General features: G+C 43.1%; 1 protein-coding gene across 1 annotated transcript in view; it reads left to right on the top strand.

Moving 5' to 3' along the window:
* The window catches only part of DNAH5 (dynein axonemal heavy chain 5), a 305,852-nt gene that overhangs the window by 130,466 nt on the left and 156,700 nt on the right, over nucleotides 1-18,686 (top strand). Inside the window, exons 30-34 of the mRNA XM_090049841.1 lie at nucleotides 7,357-7,510; nucleotides 8,469-8,632; nucleotides 10,144-10,300; nucleotides 11,777-11,989; nucleotides 15,609-15,833. Of these exons, the coding sequence (XP_089905967.1) occupies nucleotides 7,357-7,510; nucleotides 8,469-8,632; nucleotides 10,144-10,300; nucleotides 11,777-11,989; nucleotides 15,609-15,833 (913 nt within the window). The remainder of the gene's footprint in view (nucleotides 1-7,356; nucleotides 7,511-8,468; nucleotides 8,633-10,143; nucleotides 10,301-11,776; nucleotides 11,990-15,608; nucleotides 15,834-18,686) is intronic.

Below are 18,686 nucleotides of genomic sequence, written 5' to 3'. Positions count from 1 at the left end.
ACTGGCCAAGTTCGCCGATGACACCAAACTTTGGGGCAAAGCATCCACGCCAGAAGATAGGCGGGTGATCCAGGCTGACCTGGACAAGCTCAGCAAATGGGCGGACGAGAACCTGATGGTGTTTAACACTGAAAAATACAAGGTTCTCCACCTTGGGAGGAAAAACCTGCAGCACCCTTATAGGCTCGGCAGTGCTACGTTGGATAGCACTACAGAAGAAAGAGACTTGGGGGTCATCATTGACCACAAGATGAACATGAGCCTCCAATGCGATGCTGCAGCTAATAAAGCGACCAAAACGCTGGCTTGCGTCCATAGATGCTTCTCGAGCAAATCCCGGGACGTCATTCTCCCCTTGTACTCGGCCTTGGTGAGGCCACAGCTGGAGTGCTGCGTCCAGTTTTGGGCTCCACAATTCAAAAAGGATGTGGAGAAGCTTGAGAGAGTCCAGAGGAGAGCCACGTGCATGATCAGAAGTCAGGAAAACAGATCTTACGATGACAGGCTGAGAGCCATGGGACTCTTTAGCCTGGAAAAGCGTAGGCTCAGGGGTGATCTGACAGCCACCTATAAGTTTACCAGGGGTGACCACCAGGAGCTGGGGGAACGTTTGTTCACTAGAGCGCCCCAAGGGATGACTAGGTCGAATGGTCACAAACTCCTGCAAGACCATTTCAGGCTGGACATAAGGAAGAATTTCTTTACTGTCCGAGCCCCCAAGGTCTGGAACAGTCTGCCAGCGGAGGTGGTTCAAGCACCTACATTGAACACGTTCAAGAGTAAATTGGATGCTTATCTTGCTGGGATCCTATGACCCCAGCTGACTTCCTGCCCTTTGGGCAGGGGGCTGGACTCGATGATCTCCCGAGGTCCCTTCCAGCCCTGATGTCTATGAAATCTATGGTCTTTTTGCTTACAGTAGCGGCAGACATTATTGGGAATGTTAGAGGGACCGGCTGGTCGGGCCGAGCAAAATGGTCCTGTAGGGCACTGTGGTTTGGTGTCACCCTGGAAATCTTTGATTTGCAAAGCCATTAGTTTGTCCTGAGCCTTTGATTTTTGCTGTTGGGCTTTAGTATAGAAGTGAGTGGCAGCAGGCAAAACTTTGGTAATAGGTTTCGTTTTTCACCTGATTACGGTGTTTTGCAGGGCTTGGAGGTTTTAGGTAACAGCCCTAAAACAAAGGTTTGAATTATTATGGCAGGGAGGCTGGTTTCTGGGTCCTGACTGCCAGAATGTGCCTTAAAGCCTTGGATTAGGCTAGAATAGTAGTTAGCAGGATGTTTTTCTGGCTTTTGCTTCCAGGTGGAAATTTTGGACCAATCTGTTTTTTGTGGGGAGACCCTGGGGACAGCCTTAAGGGCCTGTTTATAGAGGTTACTCCCCCCCCCCCAAAGCACAGGGTATTTTTGGAGGGTGTACTGTGCCCTGTCAAGCTTTTTGCCCCAGTAAGTCTTCCTTACAAGGGATTTCTGGCAGTTTTATTTTGATGGTGGCATTATTTTGGTTCTGGAGGGTCAATTTGACTGGGGTATTTTGCTCATTTAGGGAAGCTGAATGTACGGTTTACCCGTCATGGGGGTCCAGGGGGATGTTAATTTTGAACCGGTCCCCCATGGGAGAATCAAAAGTAACTGTGGTAATGGGCGATGAAGGACCAGGGGTAAGGGGTGGTGGAGTTGCTGGGGAAGCCAGCACAGTGGACGTAGCAGTGCCTGAGGCTGTGGGACCTGTGGGCGGTGGTGGGAGCGGGACCCAATGATTCAACAAATGGTCTTGGGGTGGATCATCTGGTGGTGGAGGCAAGGCTGGGTAAAGTCTAGCGGATATGGTGAACAAGGGGCAGACAGGGTCGGCCCTTGACACTGGAGATTTTTAACTTGATTCTGAAGGTGATCAATTTGTTTTTTAAATTTTTTCTTATTATCCTTATAGGAAGCCACACGGGTGCACTTATGGGACTTTTTGGACTTGTTTTTCCATAGGTACCAGGCTTCCATTTGAACAGGGTGCTTAGTTTTGAAATTTTTTTGGAGGTGTTTGAGAATATGATGATCTCACGACCCATCTAAGGGCCAGTGCAATTTGGGGTCACCATTGGTATACCGGTTTTATTTAATTAAGTACAGTGTTGACCGGGGCCCATATTTCAGATGCATAAACCGGGCAGGATTCTGCGGCAGGTCCTTAGAGGTCCCGCTACCCATTGTCATTCCTAGGACTTACTGACACTGAAACAGGCAGGTACTCACCCTGGCCAGGGATTTTTTCAGAGCCAAACAGACGGATGGTAGATCAGAGCCTGGAGTGTTGAAGCTGCGGAGCCGAAGAACTGAGTTGAGGAGAGCCTTCTCGGAGCGATGGAGTCTAAGAGCCAAGACGAAGGTCCTACTCAGGGCGGTTCTGTGTGAGGATACATCTCGGACAAGTCCCCAAGATGATGTGGAAATTTAGACAGAATCACTGTTTGGCTATCAGAAGCGCTTTGTTTTGCATGGTCATGGGAGAACAGCAAGGGGCAGCTCATTCTCGATGAGAACAAAGCATAGGCTACTTTATATACTGACAAGTAACATACAGATCAACCCGCTCTGTAACATACTCTTGGCAGTCTGACAGTAACTCATCCTGGTGTCTTGCTGAACCAAGCGCGCTTTCTCAAGCTGTTCCCTTGTAAACTTATCCAGAAGGCTGCTGTGTTGTTCACATTTGGCCTTCAGCTGCATCCCCCCCATCCTGTCCCAACAGTATACATTCCTTTCAGTACTTTTCCATTCTTCCTCATGTCCAAGGTCCCTCCATTCATAATGTCCATGGGAAATTACAAAGTCCCTCATTTGAACAAAACCGTGAGTTGATAAAGCTTTCAGTGAAGATGGTGAAGCTTCATTTGACTAATGGTTTCAGGCTTTCAGAACTACTGAATAAGCAAATGCCTCTGTACTAAAGTTCTAGCACATACCATATGGTCAAACTACTTACTTCCCTATGAGTCTAAGAAAGGGTGGAAGAGACCTCGTAAGGTCATCTAGTCCAACCCTCTGCTGAAGGCAACGTTGTCCCTGTATAAAATGTCCCAATCAAGTGCCTGTCTAGTAGGGCTATGCAAAATTTTGGTTGCTGATTCGATTCAGAAGAGATTTGGCCTGATTCAGTGGCTGAATTCCTGAATACAAATTGAATCGGGAAACCAATAAAAAGGTCCAAATTGATTCAAAGCCTCCAAATCAATTAGGAAAATATTTGGAGAGTTGGGCAGGGAGCAGGGCCTGATGGGGTGGTGTGGAGGAGGAGCAAGGGGACTGGGGGGGGCCTCCCAGTCCTGCTGAGTGCCCCCTGACCCCCACCTGCTCTCCCATTCCCATCAATGGCTGCCCTACCTGGCCTCAGCACTTAAAAACCCCCCAACCCTCCCAAGATTTCCCGCCCCCCCCCACACTCACCAGCAGCTGCAGTGGCCATTGGGGCCTCTGGGGGCTCATGGCAGAGTACCCCCAGTGCAACATGGGGCACGGGGATTGCCCCCCTCCCCACCTGGCAGGAGCTGATGAATGCCCTTTTTTTTTTTTTTTTTTTTTTTTTAAGTGCTGGGGCTTGGTGGGGCAGTGATTAATGGGACTGGGAGAGTGGGCAGGGAATGGGGCCTGTTCAATTCGGAGATTTAGCCGATTCAGCAGTGGCCAAATCTCTGAATCGGATTCCACTGAATCGATTCGGGACAGTGATTTTAATCACTGAATTGAATCGCTGTCCCCTGAATTGGCTGAATTCAAAGTCAAAGCAAATACTAGCCACTTCTCACAGGCCTACTGTCTAACCTACTCTTGAGAATTTCCATGCTCAGAAATTTCATAACTTCTCTAGGTAGCTTGTTCTCCATCATAGTTAGAAAGTTACCCTTAATTGCCAACATAGATTTCCCCTCCTGCAGTGTGAGGCCATTGTTCCTAGTTCTGTCCCCTAAGGCCACAGAGAGAAGCCCAGCTGCATCCTTTTCTGTAATTGCCCTTCATGTATTTTGAGGCTGTTACCAAATCTTCACTTCAGTCTTCTCTTTCCCAGACTAAATAACCCTAGTTTGTTCAACCTTTCCATGTAAATCTTCCTTCCCAGGCTCCTAATCAGTTTCGTCACTCTGGGCAGGATTCTTTCCATCTTGTCCACCTCTTTCTTGAAGTGCGGAGCCTAAAACTAGATATGATATTCCAGGCAAAGCCACCAGTGCTGAATTGAGTAGAAGAATCAATTACTTGATTTGCAAATAATCCTTCTGTTAATACAATCTGGTATATTCTTGGCTTTTTCACAACAAGAGCACACTGTTGACTAGTATTCAAATTATGGTCCACTGTAACTCCCAGGTTCCTCTTTGCAGTACTACAGCCTACCTAATCATTCCCAAGTCTGTATTTTTGCATGCAATTATTCCACCCCAAGTGCAGGATTTTGGTCTTGTCCTTATTAAATCTCATCTGACTGATTGCAGACCATTTCTTCAAGTTTTATATAGATCGTTCCATATCCTTATGCTACACTTGAGAATGTCTACAACTCCACCCGACTAGGTGATGTCCTCAAATTTGCAAAGTGTGTACTCAATCCAATTGTCTGAATGATTAATGAAGATAGTAAACAGTACTAGACCCCATACAGATACCTGGGAGAACCTCACTTGATACCTCCTCCCAACAGCATTGAGCTATTGATGACTGCCTGTTAACATAATGATCCATCCAGTTATGTATACACATGACAATACTTTAATCTAGTCTTCATCTAGCAGTAGCTTTCCTGAGGAAGAAAAGGTTACTAGAACTAAAAAAGGAAAAATTGACAGACAATATGGAGCTCAAGAACTTTGGAATTCCAAGTAGGTGAGGCATTTGGAATTGCTATTGCATTCACTCATAGCTGGATAAGGAGATAAATCGTTCTCCAAAATCATATAATTGAATCACTCTGTGGCTAGGGACAGACATTGCACATAAACGGGTTTAAGTGATCAGGCAACTGGTTTAAACCTGTAACAGAACAGACATTCAGTGCGCATAAACCAGTTTGAAAATGGCTGAAACTGGTTTGAGATGCACCTGGTTGAATGTAGTATCAGAATTAACTGATTTGGGTCAAACCAGTTTATGCAATGTCTGTACTAGACCCCTTCTGGTTTAAGTTAAATCGGACTCTCCCAGCATCTCAGTTGCTTAGCAACTTTGTGTGGGGCTCTGATCTCTGCACCAGCCATCAAGGCTGGCCCTTCCTCTCTGCTCCCTGGTTGTAGCTCTGGTAGAGACTGCAGACATCTGCCTGGCTTCCTCCTGCTCCCCCCCCCCACCACTCCCTGCTCAAACAGGGATTTCCCCTCTCTCCTCTGCCATGTGCAGGCTCCTCTCAGCATTAGCTGTCATGCCATATGCTGGCTATGCTCAGTGCTGTGGGAGACGGGACAAAGGCAGACAGGACAGTACCAGCTTAGGGATTTTTAGAGCTAATGAACTGGTAGATTGTAATGTCCCTCTGCTCCTTCCAGTGGAAAAAAATGTTTAGAAAAAGCTCAAACTAATGAGAGAATCTGTTTTGCTGATGGGCTGATAAATGCTAACAACTCCCTGCTATGTAATTGGTGCTGTGTTATCAACAGTATAGGGGGGGAATCCCTCCCTCCCTAATCGGAGGATTCTGTTTTGAGGCCTGGCCACACCTCCCCCCAGCTCAGCAGTGAAGAAGAGGGGGGAGGAAAGCTCTAGCACCCCTGCCCCCCCCCGGCTTCTAGCCTGAGCCACTGAAGGCCTGTGCCTGGGTTTTGTGAGCCTAGAGGGGGATCTCTATGCAGTTACAAACCAGTTTATCTTAGCCAGGTTAGACTAACCTGCAAAGATTGAATCAATTTAGTCTTAGGCTTTTTGAATGTCTGTCCCTAACCTACGAGCTCCTCTACAGAAAAATTTTGTTACCTCAGCTTTAATGACAAAGGCCCTGAGACCTTGCTGGGCTCACCAGACCCCAGTTGTCTGTCTTGCTTGGTGCAGGGGGGCTGGACTCGATCTTCTGAGCTCCCTTCCAGCCTTACAATCTATGAATATGTTTTGGCACTGGATTTATGACCCAGATACCTTGTTCCAGGTGGACCCAAGCCCTCAGGTTGACCACAGATATTTTATTTGATAATAGGTAAGTTTTATTGATATGCAGTGATAGCAAGTAAGAATAATGCAGGCAAGGGAAACAACTAACACCCCCTTTAAGTCCCCACACTGTTTATTTCGGATTTACCAGTCCTAGGGTTGTTATAGAGGGAAGGTGCCTTTGGCCCGTACACAAGATTCACCTTGTGATATTTTTTCTTGAATATTAGATGTCAGCAGCTTGTAGGTTGAGGGCCGAGGTGCACCCCCTTCTCCCACCCCCCCCCGCACCCAGTGGGGTGGATGAGATGGGCTGGTGGTATGCTCTTTGTCCATGGTGACCTTGAGTTCCCCCCTCAGGGACCCTTTGCTGCTCTGAAATTCCTTCTTTTGCTTCCTTTTGCCCCTCCTGATGACTCTTCATCTCTGGGTACCATTTGGTTTCCTTGTGGTTGTCATACTGTTCACATTTTGTCCTATCAGCATATTCCTTTGTTTCAACAAACCCATTACATGGACATATCTTAATTTGGTCATTTACTGATGTCTTAATTTAGTCCATCCAGCAAAGTGGAAATCCCAAGGGCTTTGCAGTTGGTCACTGTGACCTGGCCACTGCAGCAGAGTCCCTTATCTGTTATGGAACAGCTTCCCAGCCTGTCTGCTGGCTTCAGACACAGTGGGCCTTGAATTAAACTTTGTCACAAACAGACTTTTAGCAGTCAATTAACTCTTGCTGGTTCCCCTGGACCATTGTTTTAATGTAATATCTATTTTACCTACAAACCATTTTCTAAAAGCAAACTTCATTTTCTAGCCATTAGCCTGGAGAGAGTATTAAACTGAAGTACTAATGCTACAAGGTTATGTTGACAGAGATGCCTTGTTCAACTTGTGAGTCTGTTGCTTCTGTGGCAGCACTAGATCACATTGTGGTTTCAAGAAGATTCAGGAACAATGTTGGGTAAAACTTCCCAAAGCATAATATCTCTAAAAGCATATTTCATTTATTTTCAAACTCTGTAAATCCACTTTTGTACTGTGATGTGTTAATTAAATCACTGAAGTTATGCTTTAGCCAGAGTTGGTTACAGTGCAAAAATTCAGTGCATTTAAGGTGGTGTGTCCCATTTATCATAGGGAGTATTTGATGCTTAAAATGCTGTAGATGCTTTTATTTTTATTATTATTCTTTACAAAAATACATAATGGAAAAATGCTTTTGTTACAGGTACAACACACCATTCAAGGCACAGATTCAAAAATGGGTACACTACCTTTCCAACACAACAGACATAATTGAAAACTGGATGACAGTTCAGAATTTATGGATTTACTTAGAGGCTGTTTTTGTAGGAGGTGACATTGCAAAGCAGCTTCCAAAGGTTTTTGAATGACTTTTTAAATACAATTTACTAAGTATTTAAACGATTTAATTAAATAGTGACAGAGAACCATTCCTGATCTGCAGATTTTACAATTTTTGCCAAGTCATATTTGTTCTCTGGTCTTATTCATGTGTTGGAGTAAGTTTATGTGACCAGTTGCATGAAAGTCTGAATCCTACTTTTTAAAAAGTGCTAGTTCAGGTTACAGACTTATGATATGACATTATTTACCCAGGAATCTTTAAGAAATTGATTTGTATACAAGTTTTGAAAAGAAATAAAGGAATGCACACAACTAAATCTTGTATTTTGTGGAGAAACAAACTAGGGCCTTCAATTCATTGAACTCATATGACATAAATGGGCCCTCTAATTACTGGCTGCCAAACCGTAGTATGTCTAGATAATAAAATAATTCATATGTGAAAAGTGTAAGAAGTTAATGACATTATACAATATAAGGATCTTCATTTGTATCTGTGGGTTTCATATTTTAGCTACTCATTTTGGTGCATTTTGTTAAATAAAAAGGGGAATTATCAGTCATCTAAATGTGAAGGTGCTGTTACTTACATAAATTGTAAGAGGAAATTATTACAAGTACTGGCAACTATGCTTGAATTTTACATGCAAAGGCACTAATCTTAAGTATAGCACAAAATCCATTTATATATGAGGTAACATTAAAATTGTAAATGAAAATGTGTTAGATCCATCATTCTTAAAATTGAGACATGGCAGCTATTTTGTTGGCTTCCTTGAGAAAAGGCAGGTAGCAAATGACAACACTGGTATTTATTCTGGTGACTTGAAAAGTGTAGAAATCTCTACAGCATGATAGTTTGCAGAAATTGACCTTCTATGGGGCTAGGTGACCAAAACTGAATGTTTAGGAGACCAAATTAATAACCTCAATTCCATTAATAGCTGCTTTTCCTCCTTTCGTTCCTGCTAGGAAGCCAAGCGTTTTTCCAACATAGATAAATCAATGGTGAAGATAATGACACGGGCCCACGAGATGCTGAATGTGGTACAGTGCTGTGTAGGAGATGAAACCATGGGACAGCTGCTGCCACACTTACTAGAGCAACTAGAAATCTGTCAAAAGTCACTCACAGGGTAAGGCTCCTAATAGGTCATGAACAAAAAGTGCTACTGTATTTACTCAAATCCAAGATGAGGTCACCCTCCAAATAGAATGGGGTGGGGGGAACCTTGTCTTGGATTTGAGTACTGTCTTGGGCAGGCAGCAGCTCAGCTGCAGCTTTGGTCTTGGTCTTGGGGCCCACCATTCCTGTGATGGGCTGGAATATTTGTTTGGCTGGGGTGAAGTGTGATGGGTGTAGAAACCTGCAGCCTTCCCTCTGCTGCACCCCTACCTGCTCCCTCCAGCCCTGACCCAGCCCAGCTTGGAAGTGTTGCTTCTTCTCCCTGGTTGGCTCAAGCTGGAGCCAGGCAGGAATGTCACTACCTCTGTGTGCCCCAACCTGGAGCACAGATGCTGCTGTATGGGCAAGTGGGCAGAGAATGGGGGAGGGCAGGCTACAGTGGGGAACAGGAGGTTGTGGGGGCAGGCTGTAGGGAGGGATGAGGTGGGGAAATAGGCTGCAGGGGGTGGGGGAGGCAGGCTGTCGTGGGGAGGCAGGGAGAGGTGGGGGCAGGCACACATGGGGATAAGGGTGGGGAGGCAGGCACAGGCAAGGAGGGGCAGACAGCAAGGGGGACATGGCCCATGGTGGGGGACAGACAGCAGGGAGAAAAGGGGCAGGGGTCTAGCTTCTCATATCCCCACTGCTGCTTTCCCTGCCACAACAATATGTGGGGGGGAGGCACAAATTTAAAATTACCTTCCACTAATTACATTCTATATCTGGAATAGTACTTTACTTTACAATTTTCCAGGTATAGAATCTAACTATTGGTGGGCATTGTCTTAAATTCTAAGTAGTCTTGTATTGATTTGGGTAAATATAGTAAATAGTCTAGCTGCAGGACTAGAAAAGAGGGTGGTTCCTTCAGTGTTTGGTCTACTTGGAGTGGAGCCAGGCAGAGTTTAGTCACCTTGACAGAAGAAAAATCAGGAAACAAGTTACTGAAATTTAAACTTGAGCAAAGTGATGCAAGAGGAGGGTAATAAATCACTTTCTGGATAGTAGCATCTGACTATAGAGGCCACTAGGCCTGTACTCTGCCTGGTTCCTGTGGAAGCAGTAGCAGAATGTCCAACCCAGTCAGTTGGATGGGCAAGCAAATTCATGAAATACACTTATGCCCTAATCTGACTCTTCTCGAGTGTGTTTACAGGCTGACTGTCAATAGTGAGAAAAATGTACTTCCTTCAAAAAAATGTCTTTTAAAATTTTAGTAACCTTTTGCCCCTTCAATTTGACCCTTTATTAAACAATGTCTGCTTTCTGTGAAATCATATCTAATACAAAAGAATAACATCAAAGGCACTCTTAAACCATCACAGAATGATGCGTCGGAACTGCTGTTGTATTAGCATTAATGAAAACTATACTAATGTGGTATATTCAGAGAGCTTGGTCTTCCATTGCCAAAGGGATAAGTCATACTGAATAAATTACTATGATGAGGCTTGTGACTTTTTTCTTTCTGTTTCAACTAAGGTATCTGGAGAAAAAACGACTCCTTTTTCCTCGTTTCTTCTTTGTATCTGACCCTGCTCTCCTGGAAATTCTTGGCCAGGCCTCAGACTCTCATACAATACAGGCCCACCTGCTCAATGTGTTTGACAACATTAAAACAGTTGGGTTCCATGAAAAGGTATGAACAGCTGTAATCTCACCAGTCTCTGTAACAAATCAGCAACCAATGCATATCTTTTTTAAAAGCTAAGCTTTATGATAGTGAATGGAGCATGTGACAGATACGCCAAGGCTCATGAGTTCACTAGTTCTGATTAGGTTTTTATCTCTGGAGATTTGGGTTCGCAGACTTACTCTACACATAAATTTACTTGTCAAATAGAGTAGGACTCTTACTCCAGAAGATTTGCACCAGCAACTGTATTTTAAGCAGAAGAAAAGCAAACCCTGCCTCTTGCAGTTTAAAACATTGATTAAAAGGGAATTTGAGTTTCTAAAAGTAAAGCCAGCCATGATAATGAGTCTCTCTTGTCTGTGGGAAAACATAACCTGCTCTATATAAGCGGAGGTGTTTGTATCATGTTATATTAAAAATCATTCTCTCTTCACCCCCTGCCTTTTCTTTCCTTGGTGTTGGTTCCAAAAGTTAAATTTCAGGTTATTGATTTTAAGGCCAAACTTCAAAATCCAGGATGTTTGAGATTTGAAACTGAAATTCAGGTAGAAGAAATTTGCGTAGAAGTAAGTTCTGCACAAAAAAAACCATGTAAAGGCTAAGTGCTCATTATGGGGGACTGTTGGCTGTTTTGCTGAAATCCTTGCCATGGACATTTCTCTCCAAATGCTTTATCATGCAAGTGACATACCATGAGTTTACTTTGGTAATGCTTTGGAGAGACATGTACCATCAGTGGCCGTCATGTTCAGAACAAATTATAATTGCTGATACAATTCCCTGTGAGTGGAATGTAAATCTATTGGTTTCTTCCCTCCCACCTGTTCCCAGCCTTTTTGACAGGAAAATACCAGTATTACAGAAATAACTATGTTTTAGAAACATCAGTCCTATTGAATTGGTGTCCTAAGCCCTTCAGGCAATTCAGAAAAATCTCTTCCTGAGACTAGGACAGCCTTGAGATAAAGGCACTGAGCTGGTATTAAATACTCATTTGATTTCTGAAATGTATTCTTTGTGTTACTTTGAGCAAGTCCCTTAATCCACTTTGTTCCGCAGCTTCCTACCTTTCATTTGTTGCCCTGATTTTAAGACTAGAAGCTGCATTGTTGCATATGTGCAGGATTTAGATGAGTGTGACTTAATGAGCAGTTAGGGAATCAAGCAATTCTTAAACAAAACAAAACCAACCTCCCACCCTCAAAAGGCGTGACCAATTTAGTTGCCTTAATAGTATTTGTCCTCTGAAGCATTGCTTAAGCACCACTGAAATAGCATCATGGTTCAGATGAAGCCTCTTGGTGTTCATCTTCATTTCCTTATCTTTCTTCATAGCACATGATGTTAGATCAAAATAAAATGTCCAGTTAAAAACTGGGATGAAAAATGTTATGAAAATTTATTGTATGAGGAAAGTTGAGAAAAATGAACACACATCCACTGTATTTTCTGTGCCAAAACATATTTTGTTTTTATTAGGTATATGATCGTATTCTGTTGATTTGCTCTCAAGAGGGTGAGGCGATTGAGTTGGATAAACCTGTAATGGCTGAAGGTAATGTGGAAGTTTGGCTCAATTCCCTTTTGAAGGAATCCCAGTCCTCATTACATCATGTAATTTGCCAGGCAGCCACAAATATTCAGGAAACTGGATTTCAATTAATAGAATTCCTCTCTACTTTTCCAGCCCAGGTAAGGTTCTTAAATAGGTGAAGGATTCCCTACAGACAAGTGCAATTTCTTAGGTTACCATCCTTTGGTTATATGTATAAAAAAAAAAAAAAAAAAAAAAAGGAAAAAAATTGTGTTGACATTTAACAGCGCAAAACTTGAAGGGTATGTTTAATGTCCTTTTAGAAAGTAGGATTATTGTTAATTTAATTGTACTCATGAGGCATCTAGAACCTACAGAGAAAAACTGCATCCTAGAAAACTATGAACAGTTAAAACTTAACTTCTGTCCATATAAAATAGTGGTAGTGGAGATTTTTTTTCAAAAGCTTAGTACCACAATGTTAAAAACAGGAACCATAATAAAATTATTCCAGTTCTAAATTTCTTTGACATGTGAACACAGACAAATAGTAGTGTATTTGAAAGTTTGCTTTTGACAAACAGTTCGTGCTTCCTATTGATGAGGCTTTGGCATACCAGTATAAATAAATGTTAAGAAAATGCATGTCTAAAATTAGAGCATAATATTATCAGTTTGACTGTTAATTCATGCATTAGTCTAAACTGATTTGCACAGGAATCATTGCAGTTGAGTGATATTAAAAAAGATCTGACAGTCTTGACTGCTACTTCCTGCATGTGACTGTGGGCAAAGTGACAGAGACCTAGTTTTTATAGATGCTGATAGAGGCATCCGTGCAAGTTGATGGACATATAGGATGCTCAATATTTTTGAGAAGTCATTATTGGCTGAGTTGTGCTTGTAGCAGTCCAGTAGGGGGTGCTGGACCACCCACCTCACTGCACCTGATGACCTTTTGGGTTTTAAGTGCCTTCCTGGGGGACCCTGTATCTGGCCGACCCAATTCTTGGAGAACACCCACTAGCCTGGGGGTAATGCCACCACTACCACCAGGGGTCTGGACTGATCCTGACCCTATGCCCCCTGGGAAACACAGGGCTAGTAGTCCTTGAGGGTACTCAACCCATTCCAAGAACTTGGGGTGCTTCTGTCAGTCTGAAGCACAAATAGTGGTCTCCCTTAGTCAGCTGAACCATGGAGACCCCAAGGCATAATCTAGACAGACTCCCAATAAGTCTCCCATGTTAGGTACAAATGAGATTTTTATTGGTTACAAGGAGTAAGTTTAGAAGCGAGGGTACATGGTAGAGCAATTTCAAAGAAATTCCATAGAGCAAACAGGGTGGCTGGGTAGCCTTTGATCATGCATCTGAGTTTTACTGCAAGCTATATATCTAGTTAAATCTCAGGTATCTTACTTACAATATCATCCAGAGGCAGGTGGAAATTCCCTCTGGAGGCAGGCAGTTCATTGATCATGAATTTCAAGAGAGAGAGTTTCAGATGGCCCAGCTTCTCTCTGAGTTTTTATCATGTCTACTGCTTCTCTGGGCAGTCCTTAACTTATGTAAAATTTATGACCTCATTTACCTGGTCCAAAGAAGGCCAGCACCTGTTGGCTTCCAGCCAAACAATTCTGAAATGCATCACTGGTTGCTGGGTAGACTGGCATTGCTTAGAACAATAGGGAGCCTAAGACCCCCACCCAGGTATGTGATGCCAGTTGCATAGGCAGGGGGAGCAGGTTTGCCTCTTCCCTCAGGAATGTATCCAACTTGGGTTAAAACTCTGGATTACCTAAAGAGATGGAATGTCTGCCCTCTGCAGTGACCATGTTAACCAGATTGTCACATAGGAGAGTGTTTGGGGAGAGACAGAGGTGGCAGTCTGCTACAGTGCTTCCCTGTTTTGTGTAAAGCTTAATGGTACATGTGTTGCCCTGTGGGGTCACGCCGACTTTCAGGATCTCAAAATTGCACTGTTAGATGGGAAGGTGTGATGCAATTGCACATCTACAAATACACAAAGCAATTTGACGTGCACATAGACAGGCACACAGACCTCAGGCACACATACAGACTCATCCAAGGATCATTAATTCGTATATCATGCACACAATGATATATTTGTTCCTAACTTGCATGGTAAGGTGTGTGTGCTTGTGTTATTTGGGATACCTGGGGGGAAGGTTAAGGTGAGAGAGCGGTTAAAGTGTAGGGAGTGAAAGTTGCCAGGACCAGGATTATAACCGGTAGACTAGAGAGAAGCTGGGCTGAGAAACTGAGGCTTGGGGTTACTTAAGGTCAGGTGGCCCCAGGGTTACTTGAGGTCACTGGTGCTGGGGTGGAAGCAAGGGAAAAAGCCTGGTGGCAAGGAGGAGACAGCTAGGAAACAGACAAAAACCAGACTCAGGGTTTCAAAATAACAGGTTTATTAAATAGACAACACTCACTCACTCACAATGGTAGCAGGAGAAAGAGACGCAGTGGAAGGGTTGGAGCCCAGGTAGGGAAGAGAAGCAGAATCCAAGTCCTTTGCTTGGGAAGGGAAGGTGGGTGATAGTGACCTATCCTGGGCTGTGAGTTGATCCTTGATGGCCAGTCGGGGTCTTCTCCAGCAAGGTGTTGTCCAGAGAGGGCTTGCTGGCAGGGCTTCTGGGTGGATAGATGGTGTGGCATGGTGCTGATCCAGATGGAGAGGGTGTCCCACTGGGTCTGCCTTCACTTTTATAGGGGCAGACCTCCTATGACTCTAATGGCAGGGGCATGCCCAGGCAAGAGTCAGCTCCTGGTGTACAGAGCATGTGCAGTCCTAGGAAAGGACATGCAGTTTCAGGTGTCTGTAATGGTGGGTTGACTGATTTCTGCAGCAGTCTTTGTCTAACAAATCTTGAGGCAGGGAGGGTCAATGCAGGATGATGGTTGGGTTGTCAAATTGATGGTTCCATCATTCAGAGGGAACTATTTTTAGACCTACGGCCATTTGTCTCTGGAGCACACTCATTCATCCCCATTCATTCAGCAACCAGTTTACACAGGAGGGGAAGGTATGAGTTATAGGTTATAACATCTTACACAACAGGGCATGGGGACAAGATGGGAACCCGACACAAAATGGATACTTGACATCACTCATGCCAACCCACGTTGCAGGCCTAAATCATACAATGTTAATATGAAATGATAACAACCAATGCACAAATGATAGGAATATAATATAATACAATATAAATCAGTAAAAATCAATACAAACATAACAGAACACAATATAAAAAGGGGCTTATTACAATAATAGCATACAAGAACTTAGCTTACCTAGTACTACTTGTAATCACTTAAAAGGGCTAGAGAGGGCTGAGAGTCAGAAATGGTTAGGGGAAGGGGAGGGAATGTATTTTTAAATTAAATTAAAAAAAAAAAAAGAACAAAAACCTGGGTTTTGCTACACATGACTTGATAAAGCTTTTTGAGAACTGCTAGTAAGCAGTGCTGTAATATTGAAAAAGGAAGTAGTCACTAGTTGGGGCAAGAGAAACAGCAAAGGAATGTTGATGGGGAAAAAATATCTCTTCAGAGATCAGGTGCCTCTGTCTTTTCAAAAGAGGTCACAAAACTTTTCATATCCCGGTTTTTAAATATGATTATTCAGGTAAGTGTATATCCTAGATGAATGTATGAGTAACATTTCAAAATGCATTGAAAGATTTATAGGCAATATATTACATTCACTACAAATAACCCTTTTCTCAGAGCATGCTATTTCATGTTTTGCAAGGTTGGGTTACTGGGAATCCAAATGATTTGGACAAGGAACTCAGAAGAAGCTTTGTCTAATGCCAGGTATGATAAAAAAATAATGCAGAAGACAAACCAGTTTTTCTTGGACCTACTTAACACTCTGATAGACATGACAACAAAGGACCTTAGTACAGTTGAACGAATTAAATACGAGACGCTAATCACTATCCATGTACACCAGAGGGACATCTTCGATGACTTGGTAAGTATTCTGAATTTCACATTAAGCAACGTTAGTTTTTTGAAGAATGTTAACTAATGTACTGTTACAGTCCAAAACGTGGCTGGATGCAGGTTTGGAGATACCACAATTGTACATATCCCTACCTGAAAGTGACACTGTTTCCAACCTATGGCAATAACTTTCAAAGATACTGCCTGCAATTCTGAAAATCACACTATACTTCTGTGGATAAAAATAAGTGACTAAAGTGACTTAAACTAAGAATTCATTGATCTTGGCTGTAAAACTTAAAACTGTAAGGAAAAAAAAATCCATTAGGTCTTGATGGGTGCATCCCAAGGCAAGTACAAGTGTGTCAATTCAAGAGGAATGGTCAAGCTTTTAGGATACCTTTCTTTTTAAAATGTTTTAATTCCACAAGTTTAGTTAAAATTCTTCAAGCAATTCTACTTTCTATAAATCATTAAATAAGACTTGAAATAAACTGAATGGTTCTAGTGTAAATTTGATGAGGCTGGTAAATGGCCCAGAACTGACGAAATTAATAATTTGCATTGACTGAATCAGTTACTGCTGTCAGAGCCTCCAAGACGGCCTTAGTTTAAAAGAAAATTAAGTCCACAAGCTAAATGTCACTTCATTACCATAGAAAAAATGCTTAGTTTATGGTTGTAGCTTACAAATAAAGGAAGAGGTAATATTTAATATATTATGTCTCAGCAATGGAGATAACATTTCCGTCTCAATACTAGCTTGTTGGAATAAACTGCAACTCTTACCTGCTGGCAATCCATAAAAGGAAGACAGAACAGCATGTTCCTTTTAAGAATTTGATCCCTCTCCCCTACTCCCACCAACATTCAGGACAAAATGAGTGAATTTGCCAACTGTATATTTATATATTTTCAAATTCAACACTCTAAGGCTTTGCATCTTAATGGGTTTCATAGATGTCAGGGCTAGAAGGGACCTCAAAGATCATCAAGTCCAGCCCCCTGCCCCAGGGGTAGGAAGTGAGCTAGGGTCAAAGGATCCCAGCAAGATCAGCATCCAAGCATTTCTTGAATGAGTCCAGAGTAGGTGACTGCACTACTTCTGGAGGGAGTCTATTCCAGGTCTTGGGGGCTTGGACAGTAAAGAAATTATGTCTTATGTCCAGCCTAAAACAGTCTTGAAGGAGTTTATGACCATTAGTCTTTGTTTTTCCTTGGGGTGATCTGGTGAACAGACATTCTCCCAGGTCCTGATGTACACCCCTTCTGTACTTACAAGCAGCCACCAGGTCCCTCCTGAGCCTGCGCTTTTCCAGGATGAAGAGTCCCATGGCTCTCAGCCTGTCTTCATAAGGCCTATCCTCTTGCCCTCTGATCATGTGCGTGGCTCTCCTCTGGGCTCTTTCAAGCTTCTCAACATCCTTCTTGAATTGTGGAGCCCAGCATTGGATGTAGTACTCCAGCTGCGGCCTCACCAAGGCTGAGTACAGTGGGAGAATGACAACCTGCGATTTGCTTGAGAAGCATCTATGGATTCAAGCCAGAGTTTTGTTTGCTTTACCAGCTGCAACATTGCATTGGTGGCTCACGTCCATCTTGTGGTCTATCATGACCCCTAAGTCTCTTTCAGCAGTGGTGTTGCAAGCATAGCACTGCTGAGCCTTTAAGTATGCTGTGGGTTTTTTTCCTGAGGTGGAATACCTTACATTTATCAGTATTGAATGTCGTCAGGTATCTGCCCACTTTCTAAGTTTATCCAAGTCAGCCTGGATCACTAGCCTGTCTTCAGGTGTGGACATCATGCACCAAAGTGTAGTGTCATTGGCAAACTTAGCCAGTGCGCTTCTGACACCAATGTCCAAATCATTGATAAAGATGTTAAAGAGAACTGGTCCAAGGACGCAGAGCCTTGGGGGATGCTACTGGTCATGGAGCGCCATAATGATTCGCTACTGTTGACCACTACTGAGTCCAACTTTGGAGCCAATTTCACAGCCATCGGACTGTGGTGTAGATGAGGGCACAGTTGGTCAATTTTTCTGTGAGGAGGTCATAGCACACCAGATCAAACAATTTTTTTCAAGTCCAGATATTTGACATCAATCTCTTCTCCCTTGTCTAGGTGAACTGTCACCTGGTCATAGAAGGAGATGAGATTGGTCAGGCAAGACCTACTCATGACAAACCTGTGCTGGCTGTCCCTCAGGATGTTGCCCTCAGCCGGCTTATCCAGAAGGGTCTCTTTGATAATTTTCCACCCGTTCTTGAAGATGGGTACCACACTGGCCTTCTTCCTGTCTTCAGGTGCTTCACCTGAGTGCCATGAGTTTTTGAATATTTTTGCCAATCATTGGGCTATGATACTTGCCAGGTCCTTGAGTACTCTAGGGTGTAATCTGTCAGGACTAGCTGACTTGAAGGTGTCCAGCCTCTCAAGATGATCCTTTACTAGATCACCTTTGTTCTCAAGTCCTAAAGATGCTTAATCTGGTGCAGTTGACTAAATTAGACATATTTTCAACTGGGTTGTGTTGTTGTTTGTGAGTACTGTTTTATTTCCTACTATTTTGCTCAGCTTTTTCTCAGTAGTATCATTTTATATATGATCAGCCCACACATGAGTCAGAGTTGGAAATGAGTAGAGAACTGAGTTTTTAGACTCAAGAATCATATCTTTAAATGCTACCTGGACTTTAATGAGACCTCCATCTTTGCATGGCAGATCAATAGAATACCAGGTTGCTTAGCTGTGTTAAATTCAATGAAGTATCAGGTTTTTTTTTATTCTCAATGGTCACCAAGTATTATTATCTCATTACTTAGATTAGCTTTTGTGACCTCTTTGTTTCTGTGGGTTTATTGCTTGTTTTTCTGTCCC

The sequence above is a fragment of the Crocodylus siamensis genome, chromosome 5 (assembly GCF_052110815.1).
Source record: "Crocodylus siamensis isolate JL-2025a chromosome 5, ASM5211081v1, whole genome shotgun sequence".
Lineage (NCBI taxonomy): Eukaryota > Metazoa > Chordata > Crocodylia > Crocodylidae > Crocodylus > Crocodylus siamensis.
This window is presented reverse-complemented; position numbering and strand designations above follow the sequence as displayed.